At 44.6% G+C, this 17,683-nt stretch overlaps 1 protein-coding gene across 2 annotated transcripts in view; it reads left to right on the top strand.

Moving 5' to 3' along the window:
* The window catches only part of LOC125332481 (cell migration inducing hyaluronidase 1), a 106,321-nt gene extending 88,638 nt beyond the window's left edge, over positions 1-17,683 (top strand). For both annotated transcript variants that reach the window (XM_048317378.1, XM_048317379.1), the window contains 12 exons: positions 2,460-2,591; positions 4,503-4,538; positions 4,627-4,782; positions 6,257-6,437; positions 7,700-7,915; positions 8,818-9,029; positions 9,485-9,670; positions 10,365-10,569; positions 11,318-11,404; positions 11,720-11,877; positions 13,318-13,418; positions 14,053-17,683. In XM_048317378.1, coding sequence (XP_048173335.1) covers positions 2,460-2,591; positions 4,503-4,538; positions 4,627-4,782; positions 6,257-6,437; positions 7,700-7,915; positions 8,818-9,029; positions 9,485-9,670; positions 10,365-10,569; positions 11,318-11,404; positions 11,720-11,877; positions 13,318-13,418; positions 14,053-14,180 — 1,798 coding nt within the window. In that variant the 3' untranslated portion in view covers positions 14,181-17,683. The remainder of the gene's footprint in view (positions 1-2,459; positions 2,592-4,502; positions 4,539-4,626; positions 4,783-6,256; positions 6,438-7,699; positions 7,916-8,817; positions 9,030-9,484; positions 9,671-10,364; positions 10,570-11,317; positions 11,405-11,719; positions 11,878-13,317; positions 13,419-14,052) is intronic.

Genomic DNA, 17,683 nt, shown 5'->3' with positions numbered 1-17,683 from the left:
GTGTGGATGTTACATCTGCTCTAGGGTGTTCCATTGACTTTTGAATTTTTTAGATAAGCAAGAAAATTCACTGCCTGGTCAGCAGTCCCTCTGGGCAGAACCTGCTGCAAGAGTTTCTTAGGAATAAGAAATTAATATTTCTTGGGAATGCTATTGCTTTTGTTCATTCTTTTAGAACCCACTTGAACAGGAAGGGCTTATGGCATAGGCTCACACTTTGATTTCAGATTTCGGTCTAGTTCCAGGTCTGACCCTGCAATAATATTCACAATTAAACATGCAGAGCAATCCTTCCTTTCTGCTGCTGTGCACAGCCCCTGTGTGGTGTAATGGAGTAATTTAGAAATACTGGAAACCTCTCTATAGACTGTATCAGCAGACCTACTGCTGGTGGCTGGTGGTCTGGTGGCTTCTGAGAATTCCCACGCTTTTCCCCAGAGCTGGCCCCAGAGGAGGCTGATGAAAGGACTGCACTTGCACCCTTCTATCTCATTAGAGGTTGAGTCTGGCTCTTAACTTAGTTACCAACCCCCAGACATGTAAAAGGACTTAAATATTCTCAAATTTCATAGTTTTCTTTCCTGACAGACCAATTTCCTCCAGTTGCACCCTAACCTACATTCCCCCACGAATGCGTTTCTTGACAGAAGAAACCATGTAAGGAAGAGAAACCTTCTGAAAGCCTCTGCTCAGCAGGGGAGAGTGACAACTTTATCCTTTTCTCCTTCCCATCTCTGGTGTGTGGGTTACCCAGACTACTGTAGTCATGCACTGGGCAAGCATGACAGGGGTGAGATCAGTCTTCCTCCCCAGGGGAGCCCAGCCAGGAGCTCAGATATCAGTTATCCACACCACCCCGGTGCCCTGGCTAGCAGCTGGTGCTAACAAGATGTTCAAAAGTGAATGTTATTTACATTATTTTAATGTTCACTTAATTTAATTGATTAATTTAATGGTAAAAGTAGCTGCTAAAAAATAACTTAAGAGCAGCCTGCTCTTGGGAGCCTGATGCTGCTTTTCCATGCACACGTGCCTTGGGGAACTGCCTGCTGCCGCAGGCGCAGTTAGTGGTTACAAAAGGCAATTTCTCCCTTGCCATACAAGGGCAGGAATGGCCCCTGGAAGCCAAACAATTCATAATGAAGTCATGGTTGTGCTCAGGGATTACCCACCAGCATAGGCTGCAGCTCAGGTTATTTATTCCATTTTCCACTTTTCACCTGTCAAGACTGAGCCGCTGAATAAATGACTAAAGTTGGGCTGGCTGCGGCAAACTGTGAGCTGGGATGGACAGTGACAGAGTTGGAGAGATTATTCTGCCTTCAGTTACAGCATGAAATGTCCAAGTCAAATTCTGGACCCTGTAGTGTTCCTCCAGTTATCATGGATGTGAATGAAATTGGAATCCATCTCAAGATATCTGTACTTAACAATGCCTGGGGAATTCACAAGAGCTGATACTAAATCTCTCTCTGAACGTAAATTCACAGTGATGAAACTGCCAAAGCAATATTCATTTACTGGAACCCTATCAGCCTGATGCTCAGTTTTAGATTGATATGATAGCTTATTAAGCAAAGCAAAGTGCTATTGAATATCTGTTAGCAATTTGACAGCTTGGCCTCGCTATCCATTGGTGAGGAATGAATTTTAATCTCTGGACCATCCGTTGCTGGCACAGAGTTGGATACTCATCTGTCAGGTTTTCTAAGCTGTGTAGTGTGATGGAGGATGCTCCTCCAACAGCAGAAAGGAGAGTGGTGCCTTGGGATGGGGTAAATGACAGCCAAGCTCAGCATCGCCCTGCTCTGATCCTGTGGCCCAAGCAGTGGCTGTCGGGGAGCAGCTGAGGGCACACATCGCTGCAGTTTCTACTTCTGCTTTTTTTGCTACATCAGGCCAATATTTCATCACACTGAGAACTTCAGGGTTAATAAATCTTGTACGTGTGTCCTGTGTAGTGGGAGTAGTGAAGGACATACTCTCAGCCCCTCTCCAAGATTTTTAAATTTCTTTCCACAGCAAGAAAAATTTGGCAGTGGTACTCATGGCCACAGTATAGCCAGAGTTAGGAGATAAGAATGCTCAAAAGGGAAAACAAAAGGATATTTATCTAAATAACAGGAATGTGCTAAAGGATAGCAGTAAGGGATAAAAAAAAAAAAATCACAAACTTTTGGGAGCAATAATAAACTTTCCATGCTTTCAGCAATATATCAGCAATACAATACCGGAAAGGTGAAAGGAAACTTGGAGCAGGTCTTTACAACTGCCTTGCCTGGACCTTCCTTCCCTTGGCAGCTGGGTCTGGCCATCACAGCTTGAGTAGACATGCTACGTGGATGGACTGTGGTCCCAAAGCTGTTCCTGAGTTACCATAAACCAGATGTTTAGCAGGGCCATGCAGCGAGCAAGGCCACCTTCCCTCGCCAACCTTTCCTCTCTCCTTCTGCTTGCAGGTACAGCCCACACAAGGACGCTGATCCTTTGAAGCCCAGGGAACCTGCAATAATCGAGCGCTTTATTGCCTACAAGAATCAGGATCACGGGGCCTGGCTGCGAGGTGGAGATGTGTGGCTGGACAACTGCCAGTGAGTTTTGCCTTATTTCAACTCTCAGAGTTCAGCCTGGTGTTTATGGCAAGCATAGCTGTGGTTCAGACTATTTATATCGCTTTGCACCTTTCATATGGCCAAGATTGGAATAAAGGTAAAATGTTAAGCCAGCACAGGCATTATTTTACACAAACAAAACCTGCTTTGTCTGAGCTGAGGATCCCTCAGATTGTTTCTCTGTGTGATGCTGACCAGCATTCAGAAATGGTCACAATACACATACACAGACACACAGATGCAAAAAACTAAAAAAAAAAACCTGATTTTTTTAACTTGAAAAATGAGGTGCTTTGCAAAGAAAACAGCGAAATGCACCACCTTTCCTGGCTCAGCCTGGTCACAGATCAGTTTTATGTGGTTCAGTGTTATGCTGAATAAGCAGGTACTGATGAAGCAGACATAAAACTATGCATCACAGCAGCAAGGGAGAGAGTCTGGGCAAGTGTGTGTTGTGCTCTTTGAAGGCCATTCCCTGCGCTGGCCAGAGCAGATATTTGTTTTGCACTTGAAAACAGATGATCTGCTGCAGTTTCTGTTTCTGAGCCAGGCTTGTGATATCAATCCCAGCGAGGAGGAGAAAAAGGAAAAAGGCCCTTTAGGAGGCATATTGTGATAATCCTGGTGGGAATGGCTGCCACGCTGATATCTGGTGTCCAATTCCCACCCAGAGCTGCCTTACCTTCATGTGACCCAAACCTCTTAAAGCAACCAGTGGGATAAGCTGGCAATAGGGACCTGGTGAGAATGGGTCTGTAGCAGGACAGTCAGAAATGTTTTATTGGGCAATACATTTTGTGTTTCTTATGGCTCACAAGTATCCAGCCCGCTCTGTGGCCAGCAAGTGTTGTCCTCACAGATCCCACTCAGGTCACTGGGACATTTGCATTGCTGATGGAGCAAAGGCAGCGTGTGGAGGGTGCTAAAACACCGAGTGCTTTATGAGTTTCCAGCAGCAAATCTCCGAGTGTGTGTGAATTGGAGGAAGCAGCCATCAAACTGTAATTGTCTTTATAGCCAGAGTCATTTCCATTTCTATTGCCACAAAAAGACTTATGTATCCCATTAACAAGGCCAGCGTTAATGTGGCCTGAAGGGAAGCAAGGAGGCGATAGGATGGGAAGGGCTGCCACCTACAGACAGCAGCACAGTGAGGGGATCTGCTCCCAAACCACTGCCAGGATCAGTGACAGACGTGGGAAGTGACTCCGGTGTGAAGACACCATCAAGACTGACTCAAACTATCAATTCTCTGTAGCCTTTCTCTAAGCAGGAGTCATGGAACAACAACTTTGGTTTATCTTATCTTGAAATTTCAACAAAATGGAATGATATTCTAATTTTTGCTTTTATTTTTAATGAGGAAGCTCTGATCTCTGTATTCCTGTTGATGAAAGAGGAGCCAAGCTTCTCTCTTTTTATCTCCTTGCAAAGCTCTTTTATTGAAGCAGCTTTTGAAACATGAAGGAAGGGAAGCACAGCGTGTAAGGCAAAGCACCATTAAATAATAAAAGCTAGTTGGAGAGGGAAATAAGCATGATTTTTTTGTCTAACAGAGAAAAGTGTGTGATCATAGACAAAGGGATACAGCTTTATCAGGCAACTGATAAAGTTTATCATAGTAAACTGTGGCTAATAATCACCATCTTAACCCCAGCTGGAGCAATCAGGTGCGTGTCTGCTGCTTCATGTGATCTGCATACACTGCAAGATGGGCCAAAAGAGATCTTCTAAAACTGAACAGGGAGCAAGTCTGGAAAAACCCAAGTTCCCTCTGAGCACTTATAGTAATTAATCCCTGCTGTCCTCCACTGGCTTGCTTGTTGTAGTTTGACATGATAAACCAAAGCAAACCCGATCTCTTCTGAAGCATCTCTCTTCTCGTTGCAGGTTTGCTGACAACGGCATTGGCCTGACCTTGGCGAGGTGAGTGTGGCACAGGCTGTGTGGCAGCTGGGCACAGTGGTGGGGCTGGGTGTGAGCAGCCCTTTCACCTCCAGCCCTTTCTTCTTAGTGGTGGGACCTTCCCTCACGATGATGGCTCAAAGCAAGAAATCAAGAACAGCCTGTTTGTTGGCGAGAGTGGAAACCTGGGCACCGAGACAATAGACAATGAGATCTGGGGGCCTGGAGGTCTGGATCACCGGGGAAGGACCCTGCCCATCGGCCCGTAAGTTGAGCTCAGCACATCAAAGCACTCACTGTTCCTGCTCCCAGCACAGACTCCAGCCCAATGTGGTTTCCTCAGCACTGCTCAGTTTAATAACCATTCACAGAAAGGATTTCATTTCACGTCTCCCAATCCCAGAGCCCTCACTGTGCAGCTGCTGCTGGCAGGTACATCCTTGCAGGCTGCCAAGACACATCAAGCTCCTCTTTCCTTCCCCCTCCCCTTTGCAAGAGGATTTGAGAGGACAGCAAGAGGACTCTGTGCTAGCAGGGCACCTCTGTATGTGTGATCAGCAGTGCTGAGCAATGCGACAATCTCCATCAGCTGCCAGGAAGGCTCCTAGAAGCCCCTTCCTAGGCTTGGACTGTGGTCATGGATGTGCTCAGTGCTGCTGTTACAGTTGCTCCTGCAAAGGACTTTGATGCCTTTGTTAAGTAGTTTTGAAATGGCCAGTGAACTTCATGTGTGGCCTCTTCCTAGACCTTAGTCCTACAGATTGGTTTGGAAGTGCAGTGCTTTAGCTTCCTAAAATGAAGTAGCCCCACAGTGAGCAAACAGCTCAGCTGATGCTTTTCTGCCATATTGCAGGCCTCATTTTTGCTGTCAGCAGTGATGCTGGGGACTTATTATAAACCATAGCAATCATGAAAACCCAATCTGCTATGACTCTCCTAACATCCTTTACACACACACACATATATATAGACATATCTCATCTTGGATGTTGTATGCAGAAACTCAGAACAAATGCACTGGAGCAGGCAGGAATTCTCTAAGGGATCATATGAGGAAGGGATCAAATTTATTTATCATAAGTGAAATTTGAAATGTCTTTTCTTAGCCTCTTAAAGAGCTTAAGCATCTTGATCATTTAATTGGTGTCATCTTTACCTTGTAGATGCTATCAGAAAAGGCTGATAAAGAATAATTAATCTGCCCCTTCAACTCTTCTTAGCTTTATAGACTGTAGGACCTTTCCTTGTTTTCAAAACCACTTTTTTTATTGCAGTTGATTTGCAATGCTTCTCTCCAAATCCCTTTGAAAGATGTGGTGGGCCTTCTTTTAGCCCAGCCATTACTCAGCCCAAGGAGTCTGCACAGCTCTGCTGAGTTTCGGGTTTCACTGCTGCAGAACTCATTTCTGATGGCAAATACGAATTTATTCATCTTTAGGTCAGTGCTTTGGCATTGCTGTAAGTTCCTTCCCTGGAGGAGCACAGACTAAATAAAGATGATCTGTTCAACACAAGAGAACTTGAGCTGAACTTGCAAGGATAAGAGGACTTCACAGAGCTGAAAAGGAGGGAAATCCCTTCTCTTCCAAAGCAGGAACTTCGGAGGCATCCTATGGGCTGCGAGAAATGAATGCAGCTGAGAAACAAGCACTGTGGGACTGTGCGTGTCTAGAATACACCTCCTGCTGATGCTAACATGTCATGACCAAGTCTCTCTGTCTCCTCCAAATGTATTTTAGGGATTTTCCCATCCGGGGGATTCAGTTCTACGACGGACCCATCAACGTCCAGAACTGCACGTTCCGCAAGTTCGCGGCGCTGGACGGGCGGCACACGAGTGCCCTGGCCTTCCGCCTCAACAACGCCTGGCAGAGCTGCCCCAACAACAACGTCACCGGCATCCACTTCGAAGATGTCCCCGTGAGTCACCCTTCCCAGAAAGCCCTTTCAGCCTTGGAAATGGGGTTGTGGGCAAAACGGGGAAAAACGTAAGATCTTGGCGTTTGTCTTTGCCAGAAGTTTAACAACAACAGGAAAAAGGGAACTGGATGGGTGCGATAGCAAGAAAATGCAATTCTCTGTCAGGTTTGCAGCAAAAGAGGTGCAGGTGTCAGTAAAAATAAAAAACAAACCAAAAATAGTGACAATGGAGGGAATAATTTCCTTTTCTGTACAACTCAGAAACTGAAGAATCAGCCCCCCTTTATTTTCAACAGTGGTATAATATAAAAGCAACAGCAGAAGGAAGTCTGTTCTGAAAGGCCTGACTGACCTAGAAGCAGAAAATACTGATTTTGGGGAACAGCCAGTGAAACTGAGCTGATGCAGGGTAATTCTGCAGCCCTGCACACCAGGGTAATTCCAGACTCCAGTTCTGCAGACATAAATGAGAGCAGAGTCCAGCCAAAAAGGGTTTGCCAAACTTTGAATTACAGTATGAACCTCTGGGTGCTGGTCTGAACCCGTCCTAGGGCCTGTTCTTTTGAGTTATTTTTGTATTTGCCTGCACAAATACGTGCTAACTGCTTTGCTGAGGTTCACCTTTAGCAGCTGTTGAATCCAACTGCTAAACACTACAAACAAATAAATAAATAAAGTGGTTGGGCTGAAATTATGTGTGTTGCCTAATTTTCAAAAAAACTAGCAGGCTTGCTCACAGGTCAGGAAAAGTGCTGACTAGGTGCCAAACATGATGGGAAAGGCAAAATTCCCCTAAAAGTGTTGGTTGGTCACTCTCACATTGCACGAGCCAGGCTGGTGACATGATGTTTATTTATGCTGGATAAAAATATCAGTCAGAAGTTGCCTGAGCAGCCATTTCCCAGAGGAGGTCGCTGACTATTCCCCACATTGGTGTGACTTCATGTGGCTTTGGAACCTTAGAACTGTGTTAGCCAACAATGAGTGAAGTGGCTCTCGTGAAATCGTCCCGTCTCTTGAACCCTCCTCCAGAATTTTAAAACAAACCTTCCCACTGCCGAGGCTGAAATTCTGGTTGTTTTAGCCTTTCCCCCATGGTCAGCAGGGAAATGTGTGTCTGCTCTGCCTGACAAGTCAAACGCACCTTTTAAGTCAGAAAACGGTGATTTGAGCCGCTGTAGTGGCCAAAGGCATCCTTTGCTTGTACTCTAAGTGATGAATTCCTTTCTGGAGATGTAAATGTGTTTTACTGCTTTGTTTAGATTACCTCAAGAGTCTTCTTTGGAGAACCTGGCCCCTGGTTCAATGATCTGGATATGGATGGTGACAAAACATCAGTTTTTCATGATGTAGATGGTTCTGTGTCAGAATATCCAGGCTCATACCTGATCAAAGAAGATAACTGGTTGATCAAGCACCCTGACTGCATTGATGTGCCTGACTGGAGAGGTTCCATCTGCAGTGGGCACTTTGCTCAGGTAAGGCTGCTTACCTTGCAGTATCATTATCACTTTGGCTTATTTTAAATTTCTTGGCACTTTAAAGCTGGACCTTTAGAAATGGACTTTCTTTAGGGTGCTCAGTGTTTATTTATCAGCATGTCTGCACAGGTGGCTTTGAACATGAGAAATACTGTGGTATATTTTCAGAAACTTTGGCCTTGGCTGCTGACAGTTCCAACAGCTTCTGCCTGAAGCCTCCTGAGAGCTCCATGGCCATTCACAGATTAATATTCATAAATCCACGGGCTGTCAGCTAGTTATTTTTCCCTGATTTATGGAGGGAAGTGTTGCCCACAGTGTTATGGGAAATGTGCTGATCAGTCGAAATTAAACTTCAGCTTTCCTGGTCTTTCATCCCGTGCGTGACCACCAAACCATTCCTCCCACCACAGGAGTGCTGAGTGCCACTGCCATGAGAGCCCTCACTTTCCTCTGCTGAGAGTGCCTGGTTTTGTCTTGGGTGTTGCAACAGTTGGGGTTTTTCTGTGTAGTGCCACTACAGCCAATTTCTAACCACTGAGCTGGGTTTCAGGCTTCTGAAATCCAGACAGAAAGGTCCTTGTTCAGCACAAGTCAGATGTCTGAGGTAGATACTGTCCTGCTGCTGAAGGCTGCAGGATGCTGTGGAATATCTCAGCCCTGCTGCAGCCTCTGGCACATGCACTTGAACTCAGTGGATGAGGAAATGAGCCTTTTTTTTTTTCTGAAAACAGTTTGCTTTGTTGAAACAGAAGCCTAAGGAATTGAACATAAGTTCACAGCACACAAGTCCCTGCCCAGCACACAGGGCTTGCACCAGCTCACATCTATTGAGTATCTGAACCTTTCGGTGTAGTTCATCAAACCCTTGGTGATCTTTTCTTTTTTTTTCCATCTAGATATACATCCAAGCCTACAAGCCAGCCAACCTGAAAATGAAAATAATAAAAAATGACTACCACAATCACCCACTCTACTTGGAAGGGGCTTTGAGCAAAAGCACTCATTACCAGCAGTATCAGCCAGTTATAACTCTGAGGAAAGGCTACACCATCCACTGGGACAAGACAGCCCCTGAAGAGCTGGCCATATGGCTCATCAACTTCAACAAGTGAGTGATCTGAGTTCCAGCATTCCAGCCCAGTAATGTAACTGCACATTTTTAATGGGTGAGGTCATCACCTCATATGAGCTCTTCCAGAATGAACATTCTTGTTACAGGAAGTCCATTGAGTTCACCATCTTTTCAGGAGACATCTCAGATTCCTGTTTCCTCCCCTGGGAAGCCCTGTAAGATAACACAGTTCATTTTTGGAAGTTCAGAGCTGATTCATTCCTGGTGACATGGAAGTCACAGGTGTAGAAGTCAGGAGCAGATCTGCCCTGCATTGCTTAACTAACCCATGGTTGTTGTGTCTAATTTATGTTGATCCATTCTAAACCATGAAAATTTTAACTGGACAGGAAAAAAACTTATTGTGAATTATTTAGTTTGGCTTCTAGCACGCCCGGGAAAATAATAGTTATGTTATAGCTTGTTACAATGCAGGTCTTTGCTATTTTTAGGAATGACTGGATCCAAGTAGGGTTTTGCTATCCTAAAGGGACGACGTTTTCCATTCTCTCAGACATCCACAACCGTCTCTTGAAGAAAACATACAAAACTGGAACTTTCTACAGAACCTCCCAAATGGAGAAATTGGAGCACAGATATCCCACCAAAGGATACTACTACTGGGATGAGGACACTGGGTAAGCTAGCAGGCCTTGCTGATTTGGACAGTGCTTTGGGAATGCTGCTGGAATTGTGAGCCACTTGGCTAATGCAGGGATCGCAACAAAACCAGAAAGGTTTTCTGGAAATGTGACCAGTGTTTAATTTTCCTGGGACTCCCATGGCTGCCAGTCATTCACAGCCTCTGCTGCACTGCCAATTACTCTGGGAAATGCTTTGCCAAGTGAATACAAATTAGAAAAGAAAAAAAGAAAGACAAAAGCAAAGTGCAGACCACGAAACTTAACTGAAGACATGCACAGCCCTCGTTGTTTTGAACAGCAACTATTATAAACACCATGAGGGGGATGCACAGGAACTAAGTGTAAAACCCGTTACTTTAAAGGATTAAAATAATGGGAAAGAAAGAAAGACCTAAAACACAGTGCATGTATTTCTACATATACGTATCACTATAGAATAGAGCTCCCAGGGTGTTCAGGTGCTATCTGATTTCTCTGTTTTACTTTCCCTGAGCTCCCTAAAGCATTTCTGAGATGAGTGTTCCCTTTTATTTGCATGTGGGATGTTGGGCACTGTAAAACATGGTGCCAAGGGCTGCAATGAAAATTACTGCAAAGCGTAGGAGGGAGTCCACCAAAACTGGGGGTCAGTATTCTTTTGCACAAAAGGTTTGAAGCATGCTGTTTGGTTTTTTTCTCCTGCCTGCAGGCTGCTGTTTCTGAAGCTCAAAGCTCAGAATGAGAAGGAGAAATTTGCTTTCTGCTCTGTAAAGGGCTGTGAACGAATAAGAATCAAAGCTGTGATCCCAAAGACAGCTGGTGTCAGCGACTGTGAAGCCACGGCCTATCCCAAGTACATTGAGACACCAATAGTGGAAGTGCCAATGCCAAAGAAGCTCTCTAGTGCACAACTGGTAAAGCAGCTGATTTCTTATCACAGAATCATTGCTCGTGTAAATCTGGCACATATTGTGCCCACAGACATAGAAAAACTTTGGGCCAGGGTCAGTATATGCTGTGCCTGATTTTCTGAAATGGTTCAGGCATGTGAAATAATATGAAACAGATTCTTGCAATGTGCAGAGAGGCACATGAGGCTTGGGTTGAAGCTGGATACTTGGTCTTTTGGGGCTCTGATGTGATGTGCTGTGCTTGGAAGCACAGGGTGAAAACTGATGATCTGGAAGACAAGTTGGTCCAGGGAATGTGACTCTGGAGCCTCCAGCTCCTCCAGGCTGCAAGAACAGCAGTGACAGACGGGGGACTGCATAGCTGAGTTGAATTTTTCTCATTTGTATAATGCACAACACAGTCTCCTGTATCCAGTCTGGTTTGGGGGGGGAAGCAGCAAATCTGTTATTTGGGTTTTTTCACTCACCACCCTTGAAACAGGAATGCACAGCAAAGCCTTGGAGAGCTATGTGTCAGTTCTGCAAAGTAAGAATCACTGCCATTTGGTAGAACAATTTAACTGGTGACAGGATGAGCAGAGAGGTTACCATTGTGCCCAGTTTCATCAGCAATTTAATTTGGCAAGTCAGTGCTTATTAGGTTGCTTCCTTGTTGATTGAATTTCAAGGTTTGAAATGTTTTCATTGAAAATGCAGCATTCAGGTAATGGACATTCTCACTAGAAAATCTGTTTTTTTCGTTTGCAAACAGAAGACCAAGGACCACCTAATAGAAGTGAAAATAGAAACTTATAAGAAACAGTACTTCCACCTGAAGGATGACTTTGCATACATTGAGGTGAGCAAATCCTCTCAACAACCTTAATGGGGTGCAATTTTAAGACACTTGCTTCATCTTCATAGAAAGCTTCTTTACAAAGTTACCATGGAGAGTCAAATTCAGGTCATTTCTGCTTTGTGTTTTGGGGAAAAAAAAAAAAGAAGAGTCTGTAACTTCTCCTATTAGGCAGGACTGCTGGACCTCAGAGACCTGGAGCTCTGCCCTTTGATGGAAAGAGCAGTCCCATGACTCAAGACTATCAGTGCTTCTTACAGGTGGCTGTTTGCAACTGTGTTAGTGTGAGAGATGAAGAATATTTTTGCCCCTGCACAGGTTGATGGTGTCAGGTTTTTCCTCACTGATGAGGGTATCCAGCTGGTTGTGATTGATGGACACCATGGAAAAGTTGTTGATCGAGTAACATTCAAAAACTCCATTCTACAAGGAATCCCAGCACAGATAGAAAATTATGTCAACAACATCAAAGATCAGTGAGTAAATAATCTGTTGTCACTCAGGTGCAATGTACAAAATGCTGCATAACACTCATCTTCTTCCTGGATTTTATCGCTCAACATAGGCCAGACACCCAAAAATGTGGTTTTGTGCCTGATGACTCCAAAAGAGCCCAAATATGAGCAGGACATGCAGGCAGCAGCAGGATGCAAGCTCTTTGATTTAGAGACTGATTGAGCCCCAGATAATTTGCAGAGCTGCATGTGATTAGTAAACTGCAGAGCTACATTTATGTTGTGGGTTATAGACAAACTGCAGACTTAAATTCACAAAGCACAGATCCATACAGATGTGCACAGCTTGCACATTTTTACTGCCTGTATGTCCTCTCAAATTGCAGATAATTCCACTAATAAAATACATTCCCCTTTGCACATTCCCCTGCACAGACCTAAAGGCTGGATTCTTTTATATTTTAAGTATGGGCAGCCAGGAATGCAGAGTTTTGGAAATGGGTGGTAAGTAGCCAAAAAATGTTCCTGCATCCTGGGGGACAATGGCTTCTTCTGCTGGAAGAATTGGAACCACATCAGAAATCCATTAACCAAAGGGGTTGCTCCCACATTAGCCTGTGGAGTGCTCCTGGGCAGTGAATACATTTAAATGTTATTAAATCTGTTTGGATTTGAAATCTGATATGTAACATTTAATGCAAATATGAGTGCTTTGTTGACGAATCATCTGAAATAGCTGTGGGCAGATCAATATTGTTCTGGCATTTGCTCTAGAGACTTGGGGGAAGCTTGAGCAGAGTGCCATGCAGGTGCAGTCAGATGTGTTTCTATTGTCTTAAATAATTCTAGACGTTCCAAAAATCACACCACAGTAGTTACTTCAGGGAAGCATGGTAATTGCTCACTTTTCTTTCATCCAAAAAATGAGAAGTCTTTTCAGAGAGACCATCATCCTGCTTTAGAAAAAACCCAATCTCAATCCAGGCTACATCCAGTCCTGGTCAGGAATAGTGGTACAATATTAATACACTTTTTAAACAGAAGCACACTGAAAGGAAAAGCATCAGGCCAACAGAAGTCTCAGAGAAGTGAATTACTTCAGGATTAACCTGCTAATGAAAGAACAAGAAATCATTTGAGAGTTGCTAAGGGCATCTCAGGGAGAAGATGGGTCTTTCTGAGCAAAGCAGGATGGAACTGCAGGTTGGAAACATTTAAATCATCCTAGAAAACCATGTTTAAAAATAAAAAGTGTGGCTTCTGTCTGCTTTCTAATGTGTTTTGCATGACTGGAAAAATAATCTATGACCAAACTGTTGGAAAGCATTGAAAGCCATTAAAGCTGAAGCTGCTGTAGTTCATGGGTGTCTGAACAGACAGGCAGGAGTTACCAGTGCTCAGGACAAACAAATGAGGAATGTGTTCTGACTCCATCCATTTACTCATCTCTGTTTCCTTCAGCTCCATAGTGCTGGTGACATCTAAAGGAAGATTAATTTCAAGAGGACCATGGACTAAAATACTGGAGAAACTTGGAGCAGGAGAGGGTTTTAGGTTAAAAGGTAACCACTTTTTTAAAAACTCAGTTCTAACCTCCCATGATTCCAGTAAAGGGGCCTTTTTTCTGCTTCTAAACTTTGCCTTGCTTGTTTCTATCAGCATGTGCTCAAACATCCTGGGACCAGTAATTTATTTATTCAGGAAGGTTGTATCCACTGGAGCTCTGGGTAACAACCTCAGTTTGAAACTGTAAATAGAAAAAGAACTCTGGCAGTTGTTCTTAGAAGTAAATAATTCAGGGGGTTTGATTTTCCAGATTAATTTTAACTAGAAACAATTAACTATTATTCCTTTTAATAATAGGAACATTGAGCCTTTTCCCCCACTAAATGCCCTAAACCAGGATTTTTTACTTGTCTGAACTTGTTTTCAGCTGGTTTTCTCTTGAAGCATTCTGATTAGATGGCACAAAACATACTGATTTCAGAGCATCACACATTGCATTAGAATGCAGCTCCACGTGCACATCGCTGCCCTCAGCTCCGTGAGCTTTGGGCATGGTTCCATCTGGGGGTGTGTGTGTTATACTGGCTCTTGTGCACCCACACCCCTCCAGCCATGGGGTGTAGCCATGCACACAGGTGGGCTTCTGCTGCAGTCCTGGCACACTCTGAATGTATTTGCTCCGATTTGCAGAGAAAATGGCTTTTGTCGGCTTCAAAGGCAGCTTCCGCCCCGTCTGGGTGAAGCTGGTCACTAACGAGGAGTCAGCTAAAATCTACCAAGCACTGCCAATTCCTGTGGTGAAGAAAATGAAGTTGTGAGGACACCCTGCTGTGCTTCCTGGCCGCCAGCACTGCCCTGTGGGACGGACGGACGGACGGATGGACTACTGACCGCTCTGCGTGGGCCTCGCCCGCCTGCGCTGCCAGTGTAGCATTTTGTTGTTGTTGTTGCTGTTCGAAAAGAAATCTCACTGTAAGTAGCTAGCGTGGCCACATGTGACAGAAAAGCCTTCCTCTGTGACCAGCGTGCGTTCTGTGCTCGCCAGCTCAGGCTGGCTCGGGCACCGAGGCCGACTCTCGCAGTGCTGAGCAAGGTCTGAGCTGTTTCACCAGGTGCTGGTTTTATCAGCACCCCTGGGACAGACTGACTTTAGTGCTGCCTCTTAAAGGGGAGTTCTTGGTCTGAAGACCATCGAGGATTATTGCTTTTACCAGCCTCTAAGTTGTCTGAAGACTTTTTCTTTTCCATAGTGTAACTAGCTGCTCACATAGACATGGGATGCCAGTTCAAAGACTGGTTGACAATCTGGGGTAGAAAGAGCGTGTTTCAGTGATTACCTGGATGCTGGGAAGCATAACTGGACAGTAAGCATTTCTCCTAAAGCTTCTGTGAGGTTTGATCAAGCTCTTTGGGGTGTATGTTGTACATGCAACCCACGGCACATAGCTGGGGAAGAGATGACAGAAGGAGTGGACAAAACAGGCCAGCAGAGACTGATGAAACCACCTATTTCTGCTTCCTCAGAAAACTGTGTTTTTCATATGGATCAAGGATTTTTAATGGCAGTTGTGCAAATAGGAAATTTTCCTTCAACAAGCAGCTGCAGGCTAGAAGGAGAGCAATGTCAATTAGCACATGTATTTTCTCAGCCTTTCCCATACAGCCTTTCCCTCTGAATAGCAACGTTCGGGATCAGTTTATGGTTTCCAGTTAAAGCCATCCCAATTCAAGGCTTCCAATTTTTAAGTAGGAATCCTGGGACTTACCTTATTCAGCATCCAAGAGCGTGAGCTGTCCTCACCTTTCCCGGGACGCCAGAGGGAACAGGATCAGACTGCTCTGCTGTGTGTTGCTTTCTGATCCTGTCCTCAAGCTTAAGACATTATGTCTTAGTCCTCCTGTAAGAGTTACATGAGACATGGATGAGGTCTTTCCAGGTGGCTAAAGAACTAAAGTGGGAATCTCAATGCACTAGTTGGATGTCTTGTATCTCCTTTCCCCCTGCTGCAAACCAGTACCTGGGTAATGAAGGCAGATCAATCAGGACTTTACAGGGGCATCTCTTGGAGCTGGGAAATTAAAAATTATCTCGTAAAGCACTGAAAGCATTTCTAGCATTCAGAGATATTTCTATCTGTTGCCCAGAAATACCACAAAGGCGTTTCTGGAGGCTGTGGCTGTTCTAAGAAATCTAGGGGCAGGGGGGAAGTGTGAAAGACATCATGACAAGCTTTTCCAGGAATGTCAGCCTTGCCAGTAGGACTCGGGTTTGTTTCCCCACTTTATCTCTGCCTGTCCCCATTGCCAAATTATTCTAATTGCTGATGGCTACTTTGTTTGTGTAATTAAGTTTTTTTCCCCACAGTATCAAAAATGCTACCTTGCAGTGGCAAGGTAGACTAAAAAGCAAGGATTCTGTGTGTCATTCCAAAGGCTGGGCAGATACTGGTTTAGATCAGTTGCTCTGAAAGTCAAAGCAAGCATGAGGAAAATTGAGATAGTACTGTAGGTTACATTCCCCTCAAGCCTCTCCTGGGTTTTGAAACTGGAAATGTTCTTTTCAGACTTACTACATAATTGTTTTGAATTCACTGAATGTCATGTGTATTGTATTAAAAAAAAAAAAAAGAAGAGCCAAGCTTTCCCTCCCAGCTTCCCAACAAGAGTCTGTTAATGAATGCTCCTTAGGCATTTGTGCCATTTACAGAGTGAATGGGCAACCTTTGTAAAAGGCAAGTAAGGTGGGGTTTTTTTCCCCCCAAATTGTTATGATAGTTTGGGGATTTCACAAATTATTCCAAGAAAGAGTCAGTCTCACTGGTGGTTCAACCATGATCATCCAAAACGTTTATCTGATATCCCGTGATAGCCAAAACAGGGCCAGATCCATGAAGTTAGGGGAAGAGGGTGACAGGAATTCCCTTGGGTCTGTCAGTTTGGGTTGTCTGAACCTTTTCCCTGCCCTGAGCCAGTGCTGTTGATCCCATTGCAGCAGTGTTGGTGGAACACCCTTGCTGCCAGGAGATGCTCCAAAGCAGGAGTATTTCCTTCACAAGCACTCAGCAGATGGTGGGCAGGAAAGCTGGGCTTGGAATGTGCCTGGAGTGGGATTTGGCTTTGTACAAGCCTCAGTGCCGGGCTTGCCCTCTGCAGTACTCCACTGGCCACGGCCATTTCCCCTCCCCTGCTCCCTGCAAGTGTGAAAATTCCCAGGAGCAACCCACCAGGCTGGTCTATCCCCTAGACTGCTTTGTTCAGCTTCTAGCAGCATGCTGCCTCTGTGCTGAAGTGCAGCTTCTGATTTTACTGTTTTGGGACTTCTCAGGGTGAAATCATAAGACTTGGCTCTAGGAAAAACCTTTTCCTTTCCTAAAAAAAATCTCCCCTTATTAAGAGACGAAAACTTCTAAGCAGCTTGTCCTGTCATGCCGAGCTTGTCACATGGGGCCTGTTTTGGAGCTGGGGAGGGTCTCCCACTGTGAATACGGAGCAGGGACTCACTGCAGTCTGTCAGCCCGAGGGAGAGCAGAGCATCGTGTGCCAGGGAAATGCCCAGGGCTCCTGCCAACCTGCACGGCCTGGAGTCATCAGTGTGTGCTCTGGAGACAGAATGGAGCCTGGTGCCATCGCCAGGCAGCACGAGCTTTGTGCCACAGGATTCCTGTTTAATCTTTGACTGTTCTAGAACCTGTACATGCACACTGTGGTTGGTGAATTGCCCGAGTGCTTGTCCTCTGCCCACCCTGTAGAGTCCCTGCACAAGCTGCAGTGAGCCTCCCTGGAAGGTCCTGTTACTGCAGATGTTTCCATGTTTGCCTACACAGTTGCCATTGGTGGAGTGGGGGTTTTTTGATTGCATTTTGTTTGTTTGTCTCTTTGTTTGTTTGGATGTTTGGGTTTTACTGCCTCTGTTCAAATGCTTGTTTTACCTGTCGCCGAAACAGCTGGTCCTTTTTCGGAGTTAGATGTTTGTACATTTTCTTATAGACTTTCCAATGAAAAAAGATATATTTTCTATTAATTTATTACAATGGCACTAAGACAACTAAATTGCAGACATATGAAGCATTTTTACTGGAGTTGAGCATTGTCCAGGTTGTTAAGGAGGTCGGCAATGTGTCTTTTCTGATAATCTGCTTTGCACTTGAAAGCTCTCTATGTCCACAGACCGTGGTGGTGCATTGACTGTCGGGTTTATGATGACAAGAGCTCTTGGGACGTTGTTTCCAAAAGATTGTGGCTTACAACTGAAATAACACGTAGTTGTTTGGAGTACACAATGTTTATCAAAATAAATATTCAGTGCAAATTTCTTATTTTA

Source organism: Corvus hawaiiensis, chromosome 13 (assembly GCF_020740725.1).
Source record: "Corvus hawaiiensis isolate bCorHaw1 chromosome 13, bCorHaw1.pri.cur, whole genome shotgun sequence".
NCBI lineage: Eukaryota > Metazoa > Chordata > Aves > Passeriformes > Corvidae > Corvus > Corvus hawaiiensis.
The sequence above is the reverse complement of the archived record's forward strand: the minus strand, read 5'-3'. Positions and strand labels throughout refer to the sequence as shown.